The sequence below is a fragment of the Pezoporus occidentalis genome, unplaced genomic scaffold (assembly GCF_034315485.1).
Source record: "Pezoporus occidentalis ecotype Australia unplaced genomic scaffold, CSIRO_AGI_Poc_V1 ctg102, whole genome shotgun sequence".
Taxonomy (NCBI): domain Eukaryota; kingdom Metazoa; phylum Chordata; class Aves; order Psittaciformes; family Psittacidae; genus Pezoporus; species Pezoporus occidentalis.
In genome coordinates, this window is record NW_026912801.1 from 1,137,680 (window position 1) to 1,157,533 (window position 19,854).

The 19,854-nt window shown below is 49.7% G+C and overlaps 1 protein-coding gene across 4 annotated transcripts; it reads right to left on the reverse strand.

The window, feature by feature from the left end:
- Positions 1-738: 738 nt before the first annotated feature.
- SVOP (SV2 related protein) lies at positions 739-19,528 on the reverse strand. 4 transcript variants are annotated; one of them, XM_062615376.1, is made up of 16 exons: positions 19,373-19,528; positions 16,114-16,274; positions 14,924-15,009; positions 14,664-14,718; positions 13,879-13,950; positions 13,544-13,668; positions 10,127-10,303; positions 8,931-9,056; positions 7,875-8,003; positions 6,813-6,886; positions 6,432-6,508; positions 5,227-5,334; positions 3,667-3,778; positions 2,620-2,701; positions 2,299-2,388; positions 739-1,628 (listed from the first exon to the last, which is right to left on the reverse strand). In XM_062615376.1, exons 1-16 carry the CDS (start codon positions 19,405-19,407, stop codon positions 1,422-1,424), a joined length of 1,716 nt encoding a protein of 571 aa, XP_062471360.1. In that variant the 5' UTR covers positions 19,408-19,528; the 3' UTR covers positions 739-1,421. The 4 variants fall into 4 exon arrangements, with proteins under 4 accessions (XP_062471360.1, XP_062471365.1, XP_062471371.1 ...); XM_062615381.1 differs by having other exon boundaries at positions 10,240-10,303; positions 14,620-14,718; positions 19,373-19,523; XM_062615387.1 differs by lacking the exon at positions 14,924-15,009 and having other exon boundaries at positions 19,373-19,504.
- Between the last annotated feature and the right edge of the window lie 326 nt (positions 19,529-19,854).

Consider the following 19,854-nt stretch of genomic DNA (forward strand, 5'->3'; position numbering starts at 1 on the left):
AACCTGGTCTTGAACACTGCCAGGGATGGAGCATTCACAACCTCCCTGGGCAACCCATTCCAGTGCCTCACCACCCTCACAGGAAAGAATTTCCTCCTTAGATCTAATCTAAACTTCCCCTGTTTCAGTTTGAACCCGTTACCCCTTGTCCTGTCACCACAGTCCCTAATGAAGAGTCCCTCCCCAGCATCCCTATAGGCCCCCTTCAGATACTGGAAGCTGCTCTGAGGTCTCCACGCAGCCTTCTCTTCTCCAGGCTGAACAGCCCCAACTTCCTCAGCCTGTCTTCATACAGGAGGTGCTCCAGCCCCTGATCATCCTCATGGCCTCCTCTGGACTTGTTCCAACAGTTCCATGTCCTTTGTATGTCGAGGACACCAGAACTGCACACAATGCTCCAAGTATTGTTGCTTGGCTCATCCCATGCTCTTGATTCACTTACTTCGAGGCCAGCTTAAGGTCGATGTACAATCAGCAGCTACCAAGAAGTCCTGCCCAGCTGCCCCAAGGCCAGCCTCTGCTGGGAGACACCTGAAAGCAGCTCCATCCCACTGCTGTTAGGCTGAGGTGGTTTATCACAGGTTTGGGCCACACCACTGTGAGAACACACTGAGGCCAATGGAGCAGAGACATACCCGGACCCATGCAGAAGACCAGAGCGTGCCCCTCCACCCGCAGAGAGACACCAGGGCAGCTGGAGCAGTCTTCCCCAAGCGACACGCAGAGCGCTCATAGAGAAGCCAAGCTCTGCTCCAAGGCAGGAGGATTCACATCTCTTCTGTAAGGTTCCAGCTCCGTGACAAACACCGCTCCTCACTGACTCCATCCGCCTGCCTCGGATGGGGGAAACATCCAGGAAACAGGTTCCAAGCAATCCGTGCTTCATTCCCAAGGAACCAGGATGCATTGGCTGGTGTGCCGTTGTCAGGTGGTGGTGGCGAGGGCTAGAAAGTGCAAGGCAGGCATCTAACTCATAAAACCTACTCTGCAGTGTGTGGAATCCACCGTGTGCTATGGCAGGGACACAATAAATACTAACCTTTTGGTTTTTAGGCATCAAGAGTACAGGATTTTAATTACAGCTTATACTGAGTTGCATTCAGTTGGCTATTTGCTCGCCACGGGACGTTGTAAGCCGAAGAGCTGACCATGCAAGCACAACAGACTTAAGAAAACCCCTTCCTGCTAAACTTCAAATGATATCTGGATCAAACGCCTCTCCATACTGAAGTAAAGTCTTTATGAGTGTGAGCAAAGGGCAGCAGAGACACAACTGGCTTGGGCTGAACCCCAAGGTTCCTGCAGTTTGACACACGACATTGGCAGTGACAGGATGGTCAGCTTCCTATGCTTCAGGGTTGGGGTGTGTGTGAAAGAACTTGCTCAGGTCATTCGTTCCTCCAGCAGGTTTCCATGTCCCATCATTCCTGCGATCCAGAGTTAGACCTGGTGACCGCTGGCGATTGAGATCCTCTCCCAACCATCTCCTGTCCCCATTCCCTCTGGCTGGACTCCTGTAAGCCACGGCCTTTGGTTTCAATGGGCAAGAAGCAGGAAGCCACAGCGGCCAGCAGGCAGCATCCACTGTAAACCACCAGCGTTAAATAGACTGAAGATTCCAACATCACCTGCAGGAAAAAGGCAGGAGATAGAAACCAGCTCCCCATGGCCCCGTCACAGAAACAGAGACACTGGGGTGGCAGCAGAGGTTTTAATTACAGCATTGGCAGCGTGTTTAACACTCACTGCTGCACACTTCCTTTCCTCAGCGGTTACACACAGCTATTAAACACTGACAGAGCAGTGCCCCGAGGTGCTGCTGCCCTTACACGTTAGGCAGGATTTAAGCAAATCCCAGGATCTTAAGCAAATCCTGGCCCTCTGCAGAGCCGCTGGTTCTGACACCATCCTGTCCCTGTGCACCTGGGCTCCCCTAAACCCCTCTCCAGCTCCTTCCACATCCCCTGCAGGTTTGTACCCTCCAGAACCTCAGTCCGGGATCCCAGGAGGGAGGTGGCATTGCAGCACACACAGGAACTCCCTGCCTCTCCCATGGCCTCCAAGGTGTCCTTCCATCCATCCTGCAGCCTGCTGCTTGCTTATTCAGCCCCCAACATACAGGGCAACGGAGGAAGAGGCAAATCCAGGGATGAGCCTGAACTCCCCTCAAGGATCAAGCAACAGCAGCCCTGCTTTAACACATCCCGCACAGCTCGCCCTTGGTTTGGCCCCTGCAGCAGAACAGCAGCTTCTCCCTCCCCTTCCCCTGCCTTGGCACCCAGGAGAAGGGTTTTTTACCTGTGCAATGAAGGGGGTTATGAGGGCTCCCACTCGGGCCATTCCACTGCATGTTCCCAGCCCCAGCGCGCGCGTGGCTGTGGGATAAACCTGGGAACAAAGCACCGGTCCATTAACACCCCTGGGAAGTTCTCTTCCCTCCAGCCTCCTAAATCGATGGAACTCAACAAGTGGAACTACAGCGAGTTCTGTTAGACAAGGACCAGGAGATCACCAGCTCATTCTGGGGTAAGGTCCATTGTGGAGAGGGCAGGCAAAACGACTTTCCCACCATGGTCTCGCTCCCCTGAAGCATTCTCATTCCAAACCCAACCTCCTTACCTCCGGGGTGTAAACATAAGCAGCCTGAAATCCTCCTGAAATAAAAGCTCTTGCAATGAAGAGCAGCACAGTAAGAACGTTCCTGGGAGAACAAAAAGGAGAGCAGTGTTTGGGCTGGTTCGGGACAATCCGTTTGTTTAACTTGGAGGCAAGAGCAATAAAAGCCCTCAATTGCGTTTGAACTACTTCGTTTGGGTGTTAATGAACCCTCTGTGTTTGTTTCTGGACCTTCCATACAACAATGATGCCAAACAACCTGCATTCCCACAACCACATCAGCTCACCAAGCGCATCCATTCCTCCTGGCAGCTGTGGCCCATGGAAACAAGCAGCAAAGGCTGAAACGTAGCTAAATGAGAAAACCCCATTCCGTGGTATGAATGGTGCTAACAAAAAGGTGGCACACAGGAAAAGGCAATGGGAGTGCAGCTTAAAAGCTGTTTAAAAGACAGGAACCTCCAGACTGCCTGGATGTTTGTGACTTTGGGAGGTTTCTTATCCCAGGGTTCCTGTGAACGGGTTTAAAATCACAGAGCTCTCCTCTGGCTGTCAGGTCCTCTCCTTGTCCATCGGTCCTGAGGCACAGACACTGTCACATGCACGTGGCATCAAGGCCAGATGCAGTCAGAGCAGCTGAATGGGAGCAGAGACTGGGCTTGGTTGTGAAGCACTGCCCTGGCAATGACTATCCAGCAGCATGGGGAGCTATAGGTAGTGACTGGCAGAGAGCAGTGCATGAACCAGCTCCCAAGGCTCATGACATCAGATCTGATTTAAAGTTGTGCAATGGTTACCTCCTGCTCAGACACAAGCCCTCATTTTGCCCTTTGGATTGCTCTGTCTGAAAGGTTATAGAGAAGGATTCCTCCTCTCCTGCTTCTTTTAGTTGCCTTCCAAACTGGTGTAGAAAACCTAACACCATCCTTAATGCTCCCTCCAGTCAAGCACGACCTCCTGGCTTGGCAAACCACCACTTCCAGTTCTGCCATAACCAAGAGAGAGCCCAGATGAACCAGACAGACCCATTGCTCACCGTGTTTTCCTTACCTTCCAACGCAGAGAAACAGCAGAAGGCTGCAAAGCGAGAAGACAACGAAGGACAGGGCCATGGTTTTCTTGCGGCCTATCCGATCAATGATCCACAGCGTCACCAACACACCTGTGGAAGGACACGGGCTTGGGAAGGGAGCAGAGGTGGGCATGGAGACAGCTTTTCACACAGGCTGGCTACCTCGCGTTGGAAACCTTGTTCTCTCTTTCTTTAAAGCACTTTGCCAGCAGAGGCACCAGGCAAAGCGTTGCCAATGGATTGCTCCAGCTATCGGGGCCACATGCAAACAGAAGCCCTGTGAGTCTTGTTCCACGTTCACATCCCCACTGGTCCACACGTCCACACACTCAGGGGCTAAGGGCTGATGTAGGAGTGAGCAGTCAACTCTGACATGGCTTAACCACTGCCTATTGCAGTGGCTACCAAAACGAGTGCTAAAATGCCTGCCTTCTATCTCATTGGGATATCTTTGGTTCAGCTTCTGAGCATTGCTCCCTGCTAACTCTTCCTACTGCAAGGTTTAAGGGCTCTTTACAACTTAGCATTCTCTTCCCTGTGTTACTTACATGCTGCCATCAGATTATTTCTCACCTGCTCCTTGATAAAGGAAACACCAAGCTCTCTAAGTCTCACACTGGTCAGTATTCTCCCTTATGCAGCTTTTCCAGATCCCTTTAAAAGCTGATGTGCAGCAAGCATGGGGATAACTCAAGCAGCAGAGTTTCCAGGGTCATATCCAGAGGTATCCCTGGTAATGTTTCTCTTATCTTAGTATGTATCAGGAGCAAATCAGTCCTGTCAGCTATAGCATCAGTCCAAGAGTACACACCCTCTTTCTGCCCACTGTCCATTGACATCCTTCCCTGAACAACTGCTGTGCAGGACAGTCCTCCTATGTTAAGTAGCAACTGTGCATATTCATCATAGACTTACAACTCTTCACCAGTTAAATGGCTTCTCTTTGAGCTGAAACTATAATCTAGAACCGTGAAAATCACCTGGCCATTGCCTCACAGTATTATTCCAGACAGATCACCCTCTGCATCTGAAGAGCCTGTGGGTACTTATTGTGTGTCAGACTGTCCCCTGACACTCACTGGAATCGACTGAAGATCATGACTGAGATGGGCACGGAGCTTTGCGAGCAAGGTCTCCATTGATTCACTCTGCCCACGATCCCTTTACAATAGCTCTGGAAAGTCCCTTATGGACAGAAGTTGAAGTGATTCTGCCCCTTTGATTTAATTGTTACTCTTCCTCTGAATGCCTGATCTGCTCTTTGGATGGGATCCATTATGTGGATGTGTCATTATGGCTTCACAAAGCAATTACTAGTGATTTTATCTGTAGGGATCACACAGGCAGTGACAGGAGCTACAGCTACTGTGTGCGCTGCAGTTATCAAGTAGTCCAACCAAGGAGCTCCAGTGCTGCAGGAGATACAACACTGGCATTAGGCCAGAGAGAAGAGCCCATTTCCCTGCTTGTTGCAGAGCCCATTCCAATCACACGGAGCCACTGGCAGTGAAGAACCAGTGCTTCCTATTGGCACTCACCAGGGAATTCAGACAGGGTTGTCCAGAGCAGGTCAGTGTAGTCCTCCTCTGTCAGGTACTCACAGGTCAGGCTGCACTTGGCCTTCACTTCTTTCCTTTTACTGGATACTGTGGGAGGCAAAAGGAACAGAACAAGCACTTCGTGTACTTTAAGTAACCTCTTCTCTGCTTACCTTCCTTTGCTCCTGCTTTGTCTTTATCACTCTTACTGCTGACAAGGGATGTACATAGAAGGGATGCACTACACAGAAGGGATGTACTGACAAGACCCTGCTGCACAGCACGGGTGCTCTACCTGGAGGATGCAGCTGGACCTGAACAGTTGCTAATGGCACTTGTGGCAGGATGTGACACCTCTGCAGCCAGCACTGCCACAGTGAAAGCTCACCCTTCCTCCCCAGCTCTACAGGCTCAGTTCATTTTCAGTCCGGAGCTCATGACAATGGACAGAATTAACATCGATAATTCAGTTTATCCCCGCACAAAATGGGATGTTAACACCTCAGCTGGACTTTGACAAGACTCAATAATGCTGTGTCTCTGTAAAACCAAGTATCTTTAATGGATGCATGCTCCTTTGTGCAGGCTGACCAGAGCCAGACCCCTCCAATAGGCAATACACCGGTGTACAAGCTTGGGATCGTGTCTTTTCCCAATCCTATCCCTCCCTTTCCTGTAATTTTCCAGCTGTCAGGCAGCCTTCACTAATTACAGGTGTTGTGAACACAACCACACCTCCCCTGGGGGCTCAGACTCTTCCAGCCTCTTCCTAATGCAGCCAAAGCACTTTTAGTCTCTTGACTACAAAAACCTGCCACAAAAGGGCAATGCTTCCCCTCCATCATCTTTCTTCCCGTCTTGAGGACCTGGGAGAGCCACAGCAGCTCTCTCCGAGCCAATGAGGCCTCTCAGATCTGGAACCTTACCTTCATTCCAACACCTCTTTCTCAAGAAGAAAGATACTTTGCTAACAGGGCTCCCTTGAAGGTTCTCTTCCTGCTTTACACTTTGGGCTCACAGACAGTGCAGGACCCCTCTGCAGTGTGCAGGGGATGAGGAAGAGGCCCATCAGAAACGTTTAAAACGAGTAACCCCTTAAGCAGATCCCTTACAATTCCAGCTGGGAGCCACGGTCCTTTCCACACAGCAGAAAGGGACATCCCACCACCGAACAGGGTATGGTTAAGAGAAAGAGCAGTACTCACTGCTGCAGACGTCTCCTGCTTGGAAGAACTCTGTAGTTAATAAAACTAACCCATAATATGAAAAAGCATTGGAAAACCTGCAAGGAAGAAAACAGGAGAGGAAGTCTCAGCTGGCCAAGCCTACAGGAAACACCATGAATCACAACTGAACCCACTGTGTGAGGACTCCCACTTAAGTGCTCCCTCAAAGCTATTTCCTCTTAGCATTTAGAAAACGACAGGGCAATTAGATTGGGAATGCTACTGATGGGTGGGTTTATAAATCACAAATCAATACAGGTTGGGTTTTTTTTGCTGTATTTTAGCGATGCTGTAAAATACCTCCATTAAAAAAACCACTTAGAATTGTGCTGGCACAGGGCCGTTTGTATTTCTTCTTACCATATAAACCAGAGTAACAACGTGGTCCATCTAAAATGGGGTGTAAAAAGGTCCCTCATTTTCCCCCGGTCTTCCTGTTGAAAAGAAGCAGAAGTCAGAGGGTCAGGATATTCACTGGCCCTGGACTGGAGGATGCAGAGTGGCAAGGGGTAACACAACCCACAGTCCTAGGCACTACACCTCAGGATGAGTGTAGCCAGAGTGAGCCACACTGGAGCTGGGATCCAAGTAAAGAATTCCTCTGCCAAGGAGAATTCTCTAGGAGCAGAGCAATGCCAGGACCAGTTCATGCACAGGGCCCACACTTCTCCTCCCCAGGGAGCCTGCAAAGAGCAGGACTCGGACCCAAGAGCTCAAATCCTCCCTGATCCAGCCCTTAGAAAAGCAGACCTGCACCTCTGGTTAGTAAGATGCAGGCTCCTGCCTAGCTTTACAGTTCTGCTCTCATTCATAGCTACAGGCTTTCCTCTGATGCCCTTCCTCGTGGGCCAACTTTGTCACTTTCTGTTCTTACAGGAGTCTCTGTTCTGTGAAGCTGCTCTGGGTGCTGATGGGGTGCTGAGAAGTTGGCCATGTAAAGCTGAGAGGAAAAAGACCCCAATGAATTCACACAATAACATGCAGCTCGGAAGCAGCAGCCTGAATCACCCCACGCATTAGGATGCAGCAGGAGCTTGCAGCTCTCTCGCTGCAGAACATCAGGATCAGTTTAAAACTGAGCCCAAGAGTCAAATTCCAGCTTGTCTCAGGAGCTCAGATCTTGGAATTCTGATCCGAGCTCTTCAGCAGCCACAAGGTTTGAGTTTCCTTAACCATCAGGGCTCAGAGTGAGCTTAAAGAGCATCAACGCCCACTTTAAAGGTCCTTTTCCCTTTCAGGATTTTCACGTCATTAAAACTGAGAAGCCAACTCTTCCTCCCTGTGGCTAAGGCACAGACAAACCCTTCTTCATCACCCGTTCCGACACTACAATTAAACTTCACGTTGATTACCTGCTTGTAAGAACACCCATGAATGCACCGGTTTCACTGCATCCCACGCTGTTAACGTGCCTGTACGTACCTGCCTGGCAACAATGAGCTTTCCCAGAGGCATGGGGGCTCCGTTTTCCGTTGCTATCCGCTTTAAAGTGGCAATTGCTTTCTCTTGATTTCCAGACAACACATCATACCGGGCACTTTCTGGCAGCCACTAAGAGAGCAAAGCAGATCAGATGAGCAAGGGTGGCAGGAACACAGCAATAAACACACTGGGGGGTTCCTCTGTGGGCTCCCAGTGGGAACGCTCTGTGAGTCCAGCACTAACTGCATTGCAGAACTAACCTTTACGAATCCAGAGCCATCTCCTCAGCAGGCTTTAAGACCCTGCAAAAACCCCCCTTTGGCCAGGAAACCAGAGCTCCAGGCTGAAATCTTTCCCTTCTGTTACCTTAGGTTTATTCTCAAGAGCCATTAGGCATTTTTGCAGGCTCTTTACATCATACCTCCTCAGTAGGAAAGGCAAAGCATCCCGGACAAGATGCTCTGGGCACTCCCAAACTCCTTTTTTTGAGCTCCTTTTGACAACAAGCCCCTGTATAACTGGAGATATGCCTGAAAACCAGTGTCAGTGACTGAGGAACAATCAGGGCTGCTGAACAGCCTGACAAGGACATGCATCTTTGAGGCAACTGCATTACCTCACAGTGCACTGATGCTCAGGTTTAGCCTTGCATTAGAACATGACCTGCCCTATGCAGATTTTGCCCCTGACTTGGGTGAGGGTTTTTAAGTGGCCAATAAGCATGAAAGTGATGATCTTGACACAAAGCAAGGAAATAGCAACAGCTTTTAATGAGATGTTGATCCCACTGAGCAGAGTTAGAACAAAGTCACTAAACTGGAGAGGTTTCCAGGGCTTCACAAAATCCCAGCCCACCCTTGTCCTCCAGCAATGACAGTCACACAGACACAGCTCTCTTTGGAAGGTTTCCAGCAGCGCCCTGGTGAAACAACAGCGTTTTTGCCACTATTTCAGCTGTTTCAAAGAGCTTAAAACTGCCCTGATTTCCTTCAGTCAGCTTGCAGGATCAGGTAGAGAAGTGATGGAACATGGATTTGGCTTTGACAGAATACCTACAAAACACAGGACAGCGAAGAGCAGAAGAGGGAGGGCAGAAAGGACGAGAAGCCAGCGCCAGCCAAGCGTGGGCATCACCACCACTGCTAGGAGGACTTCAAACACCGTCCCAATGGCCCAAAAGACCTGCCAAAGGGAAGAGAAACAGTCACAAATGGGAAGTGCTCTTCAGGCCTCCTGCTTTGTAGCATTCCATGACGGGACAGAGGAATGCCAGAGACATTCCAAACACGGGCTCCTGCATGGAAACAGAGTCCGTTTTCAGGGGGTTTGGTTAAATGCTGCAGGAGCTGAAATGCTCATTTCTGAAAGCCCAGCATCCTCTTTCTCTAGACGCTCGTGTTGAGCTGTCGGTTGCTCCTCATAAGCAAGGGGCTCTTCACATGCTGTTTCTACAGCAAAATTCCTATTAATTTATGTGTCTCTGAGTATGATTCCCAGCAACCACCATGAGACTTATTAGCTTTCCTTACCAAAACCAAGCTACCAAAGCCACAGATTTTGTCCCGGAGATGAAAGAAGGAATTGATACCCTCACAGCAAATAATGGAGCTGGCATCCTCTTGCATATCCTGCCCTTATCTAAAGGATTATTCCCCTTTAGATTATGAACCCACTTAGCTCATTATTTAACCCTCAGAATATACTTCTAACCCAAGGCTGCTCAGTGGTAGCCAAACCGTGGCAGAACAGAAGTGACACAGAAAGGAGCACTTCAGCTACTGAATTCTGATTAAGAAGTGTTAATCAACCTAATGGAGGCCTTGCCAGGAGGTGGCTGAGGGACTGGGCTTGCACTGAGGAGCTGGTTGAATCTGGGGGGGGGTTCCACAAGGGTGCTCCTTAGCAGCACTGTTCTGCCCCTTCCACCATTCACTACAGGGTTGTGAATTTTGCCTTGAAGTATTTATAGGGCAGAATCCTGCTCTCTGTGACTTTGATGCATTTGGATTGAATATGGGGAGCTGAATTTAGCCCTGCATTTACTGAACAGTCAGTTCTGCACTCTTCATCACTCAGATTAATTTCCCCATGAAATTAGGTGACACCCAAATGCCCCCTGTGCAAACAGCAGTAACTTACCCAGCACTGGATGCAAGCCAAGGTACAAAGAGTGGAATGTTACATGAATGCTTTATGCAGCTTTGGACCTGAGCTACCACTAGTGCACGGTGCAACCTCAGCTCCACACTCACTTGGACAAGCAAGATCTGACTGCAGCTGCGGGTGATGTTTCTGGTCAGTAGGATTGAATGGATGTAACCAACAGCAGAATTTGCCCCTCTGGGGACACAGCCACACTGCTCACCTCTATTAGTAAAATGCATTTTGCTCTGGCTTTCATTGGAAGGAATTCGGCATACAAGGTTACCCTGCAAAGAGTGAACATTGAGAGAAGTGTCATGTCAGCACAGAGGGAAATGGCATGTCAGCACAGAGAGAAATGGCACGATAGCACAGAGAGAAATGGCACGATAGCATAGAGAGAAATGGCACGATAGCACAGAGAGAAATGGCACGATAGCACAGAGAGAAATGGCACGATAGCACAGAGAGAAATGGCACGATAGCACAGAGAGAAATGGCACGATAGCATAGAGAGAAATGGCACGATAGCACAGAGAGAAATGGCATCATAGCACAGAGAGAAATGGCACGATAGCATAGAGAGAAATGGCACGATAGCACAGAGAGAAATGGCACGATAGCACAGAGAGAAATGGCACGATAGCACAGAGAGAAATGGCATGATAGCATAGAGAGAAATGGCACGATAGCACAGAGAGAAATGGCACGATAGCACAGAGAGAAATGGCACGATAGCACAGAGAGAAATGGCATCATAGCACAGAGAGAAATGGCACGATAGCACAGAGAGAAATGGCACGATAGCACAGAGAGAAATGGCATGATAGCACAGAGAGAAATGGCACGATAGCACAGAGAGAAATGGCACGATAGCACAGAGAGAAATGGCATCATAGCACAGAGAGAAATGGCACGATAGCACAGAGAGAAATGGCACGATAGCACAGAGAGAAATGGCATGATAGCACAGAGAGAAATGGCACGATAGCACAGGAACAGAGATTCAAACATGCTCTTTGCCTCTTAGTAAATTGGCAAGCCCATAGTGGTACCACAACCCCCTTCAGTTCACCACTGCGCTGGAGGGCAGAATTCCCTCTGTGTGATTTTGTAACCCTGTAGCTGTTAGCTAAAGGCAGCAGCTCTTGCTGCATGTTTTCACAACCCTGCTGCGCCCTGGGACAGGCATTAGAACTGCTCCATGTGATCCATCAGCATCCAACACAAACTCTGGCTGTGTGAAGTGTTTCTTCAGGGCTCTACATCAGTCTGCGCTGCCAGGTTTCCGTTCTCCCTTCAAGGTGCTCCAGGTCTGCTCCTGTTACCGGCATAAAATCATTTGCATTTGTTTCTTGTGGGGCTTCAAAAAGGAGTCCTCTCACTCTGCAGAGCCTTTATTTCATGATTGTGCCAAACAGGAACGGCGCAGCTTCTCTGGGAGTGTTTCCTGAGGATGAGCACAAGGACCTCGACATACAAAGGACATGGAACTGTTGGAACAAGTCCAGAGGAGGCCACGAGGATGATCAGGGGCTGGAGCACCTCCTGTGTGAAGACAGGCTGAGGAAGTTGGGGCTGTTCAGCCTGGAGAAGAGAAGCTGAGTGGAGACCTCATAGCAGCCTTCCAGTATCTGAAGGGGGCCTATAGGGATGCTGGAGAGGGACTCTTCATTAGAGACTGCAGTGACAGGACAAGGGGTAATGGGTTCAAACTGAAACAGGGGAAGTTTAGATTGGATCTAAGGAGGAAATTCTCTCCTGTGAGGGTGGTGAGGCACTGGAATGGGTTGCCCAGGGAGGTTGTGAATGCTCCACCCCTGGCAGTGTTCAAGGCCAGGCTGGACGAGGCCTTGAGTGCCATGGTTTAGTGTGAGGTGTCCCTGCCCATGGCAGGGGGGTTGGAACTGGATGATCTTAAGGTCCTTTCCAACCCTCACTATTCTATGATTCTACGATTCTATGACCAGCAGCCAGCCAAGGCTCTCTTGTTTTCTTCAAACCATCGGGGAAGACTTGGTCGCTCTTTGCTCCTACTCTTTGCATCCCATTGACTCATCCTGTTCCTGCTCCTGAGCTCCTCAGGCTTTCTTTGATGCCTGTGACAAAACTCCTGCTAACTTCACAAATGGGGGCTTGACCTCTGAGTAGCTTCCTAGAATTCAGTTTGTTAAAGCAGCACACAGCATTATATTAAATCAGTGCTGAGAGAAGGAACTAAAATCACATAATGAAACTAGAGCGGTCCCTGTATGTTGCAGCAGGAAACAGGAGCTGATTAATGCTGTACAGACCTGTTTTCTTAAGAGAATACTCCACATTGGTATTATAGTCAGAACAAGAAACTGATGGAATCCACTCTGTCTCTCATTAAGTCCTGCAGTCTTTGTGTGCTACCTGCAGCAGAGGCTGGGCTGAGGCTGCTCACCAGGGGCTCTGTGGAACATCATTAATAGGTGTTTGCAGTACAAGGTGTTACTGCTTTGTCTTTGTTGTTCTCCTGCCTCATTCCAGTTGTGCTCAGTGGGAGCTGCATGGCAGAACCTGCCTCACCGTTGGTCAACACGCAGCAGGCAAAGGACTTCCCTGTTGTACAAACACGTTCCGCCCTGTGCGGCTGCTAAAGGTGGGCAGGAGAGCAGTCAGGAAGAGTGATAATGCTGTGATGTTCCATCTCAGCCCTGAATCTTTGCTGTGGGAAGGGCAATAGAAAAGGCAGGATATTGACTTGCCTTGTGAAGAAGTCTATGAGCCATCAATCAAAGCGAGACTCTGACTATTCTGAAATAGCACCTCCATGGGGCAAAATATCCATTATTAATGAGGATAAAAGACTACATGGAGAGAAAGTGGCTGTACTCTTCCCTTCCCATTTATAATTAAAAGCTTGGAACAGAGCTATTTATTTCAGGTGGAAAATGTAGAGATCCATCTCTTCAGTGAATGGACTGACACAGTAATAGAGGAATACCCTGATGCTACCTTTACATTAGATATCTCCGGTGCTCCAGGGTCAGGCTCTGTGGGTTCAGAATTCCAACTCAGGATCAGACATGGAAGTTCAGGCTCTGACTGAACAATAACCTGCAGTTTTACAGCCCAGAGGAAGGGCTCAGCTGTACCCTATGGAGTTTAGGGCTCGATCTGTGCTGCAACAAGAGCGTGTTGTCCCTTATGGACTCTGCCTGTATGATGTAGCAATGCAGTCTGGGGTGTTTTACCCGCTTCAGGGTGGGCTCTTTGGGCCTCTCATTTTCACCATGAGGGAATGAGAGAAGCTTAAAAGGACTTAAGGCATATAACATGACACAGTTAAGAACCCTGCTTGCTCACACAGAAGTCTGTAAATCTGATTCACCTCAGTACATTAGGCTCAAAGCCTTCTCAGAGTTTAATATATTAGTTCTAAAACACTTAGAATAAACCGGGTTTGGGACAACTGAACAGACACATGGCTGCAATTGAACACTAAGCACCTATAGAAACACATAGAAAAGAGAAAGGCTGGGTTGTGAATATTTACTTACGACTGAGGCACTCCTCCAATCCCAAAGCCCACCAGGCCCCGCAGCACCAGGATCCAGCTGTACACCGGGGCGAAACCACTGAGGATCCCATAGTAGAGGGTCCATAAGACGCTGATCTTCAGGCCCTGCATTTAACAAACGGGCACGAGGAGATGAGTTTCTGCTGCAACACAAAGTAACAAAACGCAAAGCAGAGCCTCAAATTCCCTTTATTTAATGGGAGGTTTATTCTGCTCTGTTTAATGCATGCAGACTATGGCATTCGTCACCATCATGCGCTGAAATACCCACACTAGAAACATCAGAACGTATTGGAGTAGGAGCTGAAGCCTTACTGTTTTCCTGCCATACTGGTCTGAGATGTTTCCCCAGAGGGTGGAGCTGGACATCATTCCCACAAACACCACCTATGCAACAGAGAAAAAGCCTTCCCCTTAACCACAAGGCAAGTGCAAATATCCATGCGGCAGCAAAGAGAATCCGGGATCTGAACGGGTTTAAACCTACTGGAACAGAAGCAATTTACACAACACAAATGGCATCAATAGCTAAAGTGGCATATGCTGCGAGAAGGGTCCCCAGACTAGTTGTCTCATCCCTAAGGGCATTGCATGTTTCCAGCATCACAGCATCCTGCTTGGAGGTGGTATCATAAAAGCTCTGCTTGCAAAGATCACTGGATGATCCCCCCCAAACAGTGATTGCTTGTGCTCTCTCACAGCCTCCGGTGTGTCTATGACCAAGGAAGATTAAGTGTGGTGAGAGAGAAAGGTTTTCAAGAAAGATGGAAAACTTTACCAGTCTTTATTCACTGAATCAAATTATTTGAATTTTCGGATGAGTCTGAGTCAATCACATGAAACTTTGAACCAAAAACTTGCAGAATTTCCTCAGTTCTCACTGAGTTTCATTTCTTCAACCTCTGGCTTTCAAAAGGGACTCCTATATTCTTCCAAACCAAAGGCAGTCCGAAAGGCCATGAACAGATTTAACCCTGGGATACACAGCATGATGTCTGCATAACAATGAGTGCAAAAACCTTACAGAACACAGGAGCTGTCAGCGATTTTTCCTACCGATGTGAGCAATGCAACCTGCCAGCTCGGTAATCGCCACTCACAATGAAGCTGAGGAGCTAGGATGCTTAAAATCATCATTTCCATAGCATCTGCCATCTAGAGAGGTGAAAAAGAAACAAGAATTAGGTTGACACAGCAGCCAATAACAAACCTTCTTGAGATTATCCCTGCTTCTGCCCTGCACCGTTCCCACCCCGCAGGTAAAACAGGAGAGGTTCAGTGGATGTACACAGCATAGAGAGGCAACACTGAGGTTCTCTAACTGACAATCATGCCACTGACTTTGATAACAATTACTTGCCCATGCTAATCCAGTAATAACAGAGAGCTTCCACTGGAACTTTCCAAAGCCAATGGCTTCCACCGCATCTTCCACCAGGAAAGTGTCTAGGAAGAAAACAAATCCAGTGCAGAAGTGTGTTCCTTTCCTTGAGGAGCCATCCCCTGAGAGAGGATTTGCTGTGAATGCAATTACTGGGCACTCTACTGGGATCTAAAATATATAACAGAGAGCTACTTAGCTTTATACAGTTCCTAGTCAAGGAAAGCTCTATGTTCTTCAGGAACTATAATACACGCATACGGTATGCACAGTTTGACATTCAGGTTGTCTAAACCAATCTAAGCCTCAACGCTTTAACCCCTCCAGCAGTTTAAGGAGTACGTTTGACACAGCAAAGCCCAGAGCTGGGCATCCTCACAAAGCCATAGAGAAAACCACAAAGCAACTCAACCAAAGACTGACTGCTAAAACCAAGCAGAGATGTCACAAGACCCCAGTCTGTGACTTGAGCCCGAAGCTCTGCACCACTGTAGCATCACTTGCACTTCTTGTGGGCAATGTGCCAGCTGAAAGTCTACACAGAAGTGCAGAGTTGATGCCCTGAGTCCTCTGAGAAAATCACTGAGCTCATGCCAGGTTATTCTGGCTTCCTACCGCATCAATATGTTCATAAATGAGTCCCTGGGAAAAGTCATCCTATAAAATGTTAGTATTCCTAAGGGAAAACCAACACTTCTGAATCGGTGGTGCCTTCAGGGCAGCCAGCACTGCTCTGCCGGGTGCAGAGAGAGGCTGGGATGTGCATTCATTCTGTCCCTCTTGTCCTCTAGGCAAGGAGGAGGCAGGAGCACTGCAGAGGCTCCACGCTCAGCCTGAGCCATGTGCAAACCTGGCAGTGTTTAAGGAGCTCTGATCAGTTCCAAAGGAGCCTAAGTCAAACCTCCTGTACAAAAGAGGCGGTGACAACGGGACACACAGCTCCTCCAAAGGGCCTATTACTGGTAATACAAACCCAAACCACATGAAGCATCCCTCAAAGATAGAGGTAACTAAATCATGGGTTTCAGGTGTAACATGATTTGCCTGTGTTGTTGATACCTGCTTCCATCTGGAGATCTTTACCATCTCTAAACCCAGTGGATTATCCTGGTTGCAACATGACTGCAATGAAGAGGCCAAACCTCACAGGAGATCAGAAACCCACTCACCATCAGTCGGGTTGGCAAATTCCTTTGGCACCGCAGCTCCATCCTCCAGCTCGATCGGCTCTAGCTCTGTCCGAACACCCTCAATCTGGATTTCATGTTCTCCTGAAATGACATCCTCATCCGACCTCGAACTCTCCCCAGTGCGGCGAAACTTGACCACCCTAAGAGCACACAAACAAGGATTCACGCTGCAGTGGGTCTGTTCCAGGTCAAGCTGTGTTTGTGATCATAGGACCATGGAATGGGTTGGGTTGGAAGGGACCTCAAAGCTCCTCCAGCTCCAACCCCTGCCACGGGCAGGGACCCCTTCCACTGGAGCAGCTTGCTCCAAGCCGCTGTGTCCAACCTGGCCTTGAGCACTGCCAGGGATGGGGCAGCCACAGCTTCTCTGGGCACCCTGTGCCAGCGCCTCAGCACCCTCACAGGGAAGAGCTTCTGCCTAAGAGCTCATCTCAGTCTCCCCTCGGGCAGGTTCAAGCCATTGCCCCTTACACATCGGTGTAACTCTCACCTCGGAAACTGACAGTTCCTTGGACTTCAGTGAAAGAGTTCATTGGAAATAGATAAAGCGAGTCCTGCTACTGCCTCTTCTGACTTCCAACACCCGAGCATTTAATTCCATGACAGAGTAGCAGAGAGCCTCTTGAACTCCAGCTTAATCCTTTGGTTTAAGGGTCAGCAAAACCAGACTATCGGCACCCTTGCCAAGTGCAGCTGCAGCAATGGAGTGACATTGGTAAGCGTGAGCTGAAAGACTTTTCCTGCTTGGCAAGATCTCAACTCTTACTTTCTCTTACAAGCACTGGTGACACAAGTAATATTCAATACAAGGGCACAGTGATGGGCAATCTGTTCCTGTAAATGGACCTTGGCCCAGTGGTGGACAAGAGGATGGAGGAATGAACACCTCAGTCACCCTCAGTTACAAAGAGAAGCCTTGGCCATCACCAGCCATTCAGCCCAGCTTAGGATCACACTCTGGTACAAACATGGTGATACAAACCAGCATCCTCAGGTCCTGCCACATATACATAGGATTTCCATGACCCCCTCCCATCGGGGGAGCTGCACATACTCACTAATGGTATTCTGGCAGTAACCTGGATGGAGAGAGCAGCCCGTTGACCATTTGGGGAGGTTCTCACCTTCAGAACAAGCTGCTTTGCTGGCTTTGAGATGACCGGGGTGATTCTTTCAGCTAAACAGGGCATTCCAAAACCTGCATGGGGCAACCACTCCTTGTGCTATTTAGCAATGCTCTATCTGCAGCAGGAACTGGAAGCTTTTCTCTGTCCTCTACACCTTGGCAGAGAAACCAGAGAGACACAAACTGTGTTTTCTCAGGTAACATTTGAAGGTCTCAGACAGGAGAAGACAGAACAAAACCTCAGGGCTCTTCAAAATGAACAGGAAAGCATCACTGACTGCAGTGAAGCTAGGGCTTATCTCGGGTTCTGACTGAGGTGTGCAGCCATCCTCCACTCACTTAAGAGATAAACAAGGAAGCTCCTCTGGGTTCAGGTTCTTACTTGGTTCCATTGGGAACCTCAAGTTTAAATTCTCTTGGGTTTTAACCTTGGTTTGGAGTTTCTTTTGCTGAGCCTATAGGCAAATACAAGGAATCATCACTCTCACCTTAAAAGTGAAGATACAGTCCTCATACGACCTACAAAATACACCCTCTCAGCAAACACACACTGAAACGTGGCTGCCCACAAATGACCTTTCTATTACAAAGAGCAATGAATATCCAAGTCCCATTCAAGTCTTATTTGCAAGAGCTTCACAAGCCCCTGGTTTAACTACACAGGATGCAAACTTTTCTATGTGTGTTTTTTTAACAGGATGACTATTGCTGTAACCCAGCAGCTGGGTGCAAAGCTCACTGAAGAGATGGACACCTTTTCCCTGGATTTAGGAGGTCTGAAGCGCTGTCACTCCATGGGATATGCCTGGAAATCATTCGTACAACCTACACTGGCAGCTGTTGCAAGCCACAGGTGAAATAAAGGTGCCAAGAATATCCTTCTGGATTCTAAAGCACCCGATCACAACTGCCCTGTATTCTGTGTTCGAAGGGGACTTTCGGGTGGCTCCAGACGCTACACAAGCGACTGACCTGAAAGCTGTAAGTACTCCAAAAGCAGTGCGAGCACAGAGCTCTCCGGCCACATCCCCCATCACAGCAAACACATGTTCAGCACTTAGGAACTTTATGAGACAAACTGACACAAAGGAAGAAAGCAGCACCCAGCGGCATTCCCTGCTCCATCCCTGCAGGATTCCTGGTAGCTGGGATGTCGGAGAGAGCTGCATCTGTTTGCAGGGTCCCGCAGCACCGAGCACGTCTCATCACACCCACAGCTTTCGGTGGGTTATCAGGAAAATAAGAATGGGGGAAAATGGCCTCGGGAAATCCTGGTTCATTCCTTCCGCTGCCGAGCTGACAGCACCCAAACCAAGCATCTGCAAACAGCCGGGGAGCCTCTCCTTTTCCCCAGCTTATTGGGAACGTTATGGGACACTTGGCTCCGTCATTGACATGAGCTCATTAATATTTCAAATCGACTTTACGCATTAATTCCCTGCCTCGAAGTGAAGGATTTATAGATAGGAATATGCTTTAAAGCACCTGATAACGGAGCATTAGGAGAACAGTTTTTAAAGGCAGCATTTTGCGTTCCCGAAGAGGAAAGGAAACGCTGGTGTGAAGAGGCTTTTATCACCTTTCTGCACAGATCCAGCAACCACATCCCAACAGCAGAGAGCTCTCGGGAATACCAGCATCTTCCTGGTGCAGCAATGTTGGCTTCTCCGAGACATGCAGCGGGCAAATGTCGGTGCTACTCACCCCAAACACACCTCTGCAAAAGGGCTCCGAGCTGCCATCAGTTCATGGCATGAAGGAGGGAGCCGGGAAGATGCCTTCCCCAGCACAGCGTTATTTACGGATGCAACCCACCTTGCAAATGCAATGGGAATGCTTCCGCCCAGATAAAACCCTTTGGGGCTCCCACTGTTTTATCCCACCCTTTCCCATTTCTACCACGGCCAAGTTGGTGCAAAAAATGCAGCTTGAGTGGGTTTATATAACGAAGGGATCCCTGCGTGCCCCCGGGATGCTGAACCCGGGCAGCGGCACAAGGAAAATGGCCTGCTTCCCGGGGCCTAAAGGCGCTGCCTCGGGATAACGCTCGGGAAAACCGCCGGGATCCCCCAATCCCCCCGCGCCTCCCGCTCCCCTGCGGCCGCTACTCACGGCAGCTGTCTGAGCTGGAATAAATCATCCTCCATTGCCGGGCTGCGTCTGCGGGCGCTGCTCTCATCGCTCCCGCATGGCGGGGCTGGCTGGGGCTGCGGGAGGCGGCTGGACAGCTCCGGCGGCGGCAGCGAACCGCGCGGCAGCGGCTCCGCTCCGCTCGGCTCAGCACAGCTCGGCTCCGGCTGGCTCCGCCCGGGTCAGCTCGGCTCGGCTCAGCCCAGCTCGGCTCCGCCCGGCTCAGCCCGGCTCCGCTCGGGTCAGCTCGGCTCGGCTCCGCTCGGCTCCGCCCGGCTCAGCCCTGCTCCACTAGGCTCAGCCTGGCTCGGTTCGGCTCAGCCTGGCTCAGCCCGGCTCAGCCCGGCTCCGCTCGGCTCAGCCCAGCTCGGCTCAGCCCGGCTCCACTAGGCTCAGCCCGGCGCGGTTCGGCGCAGCCTGTCTCCGCTCGGCTCAGCCCGGCTCGGTTCGGCTCAGCTCGGCTC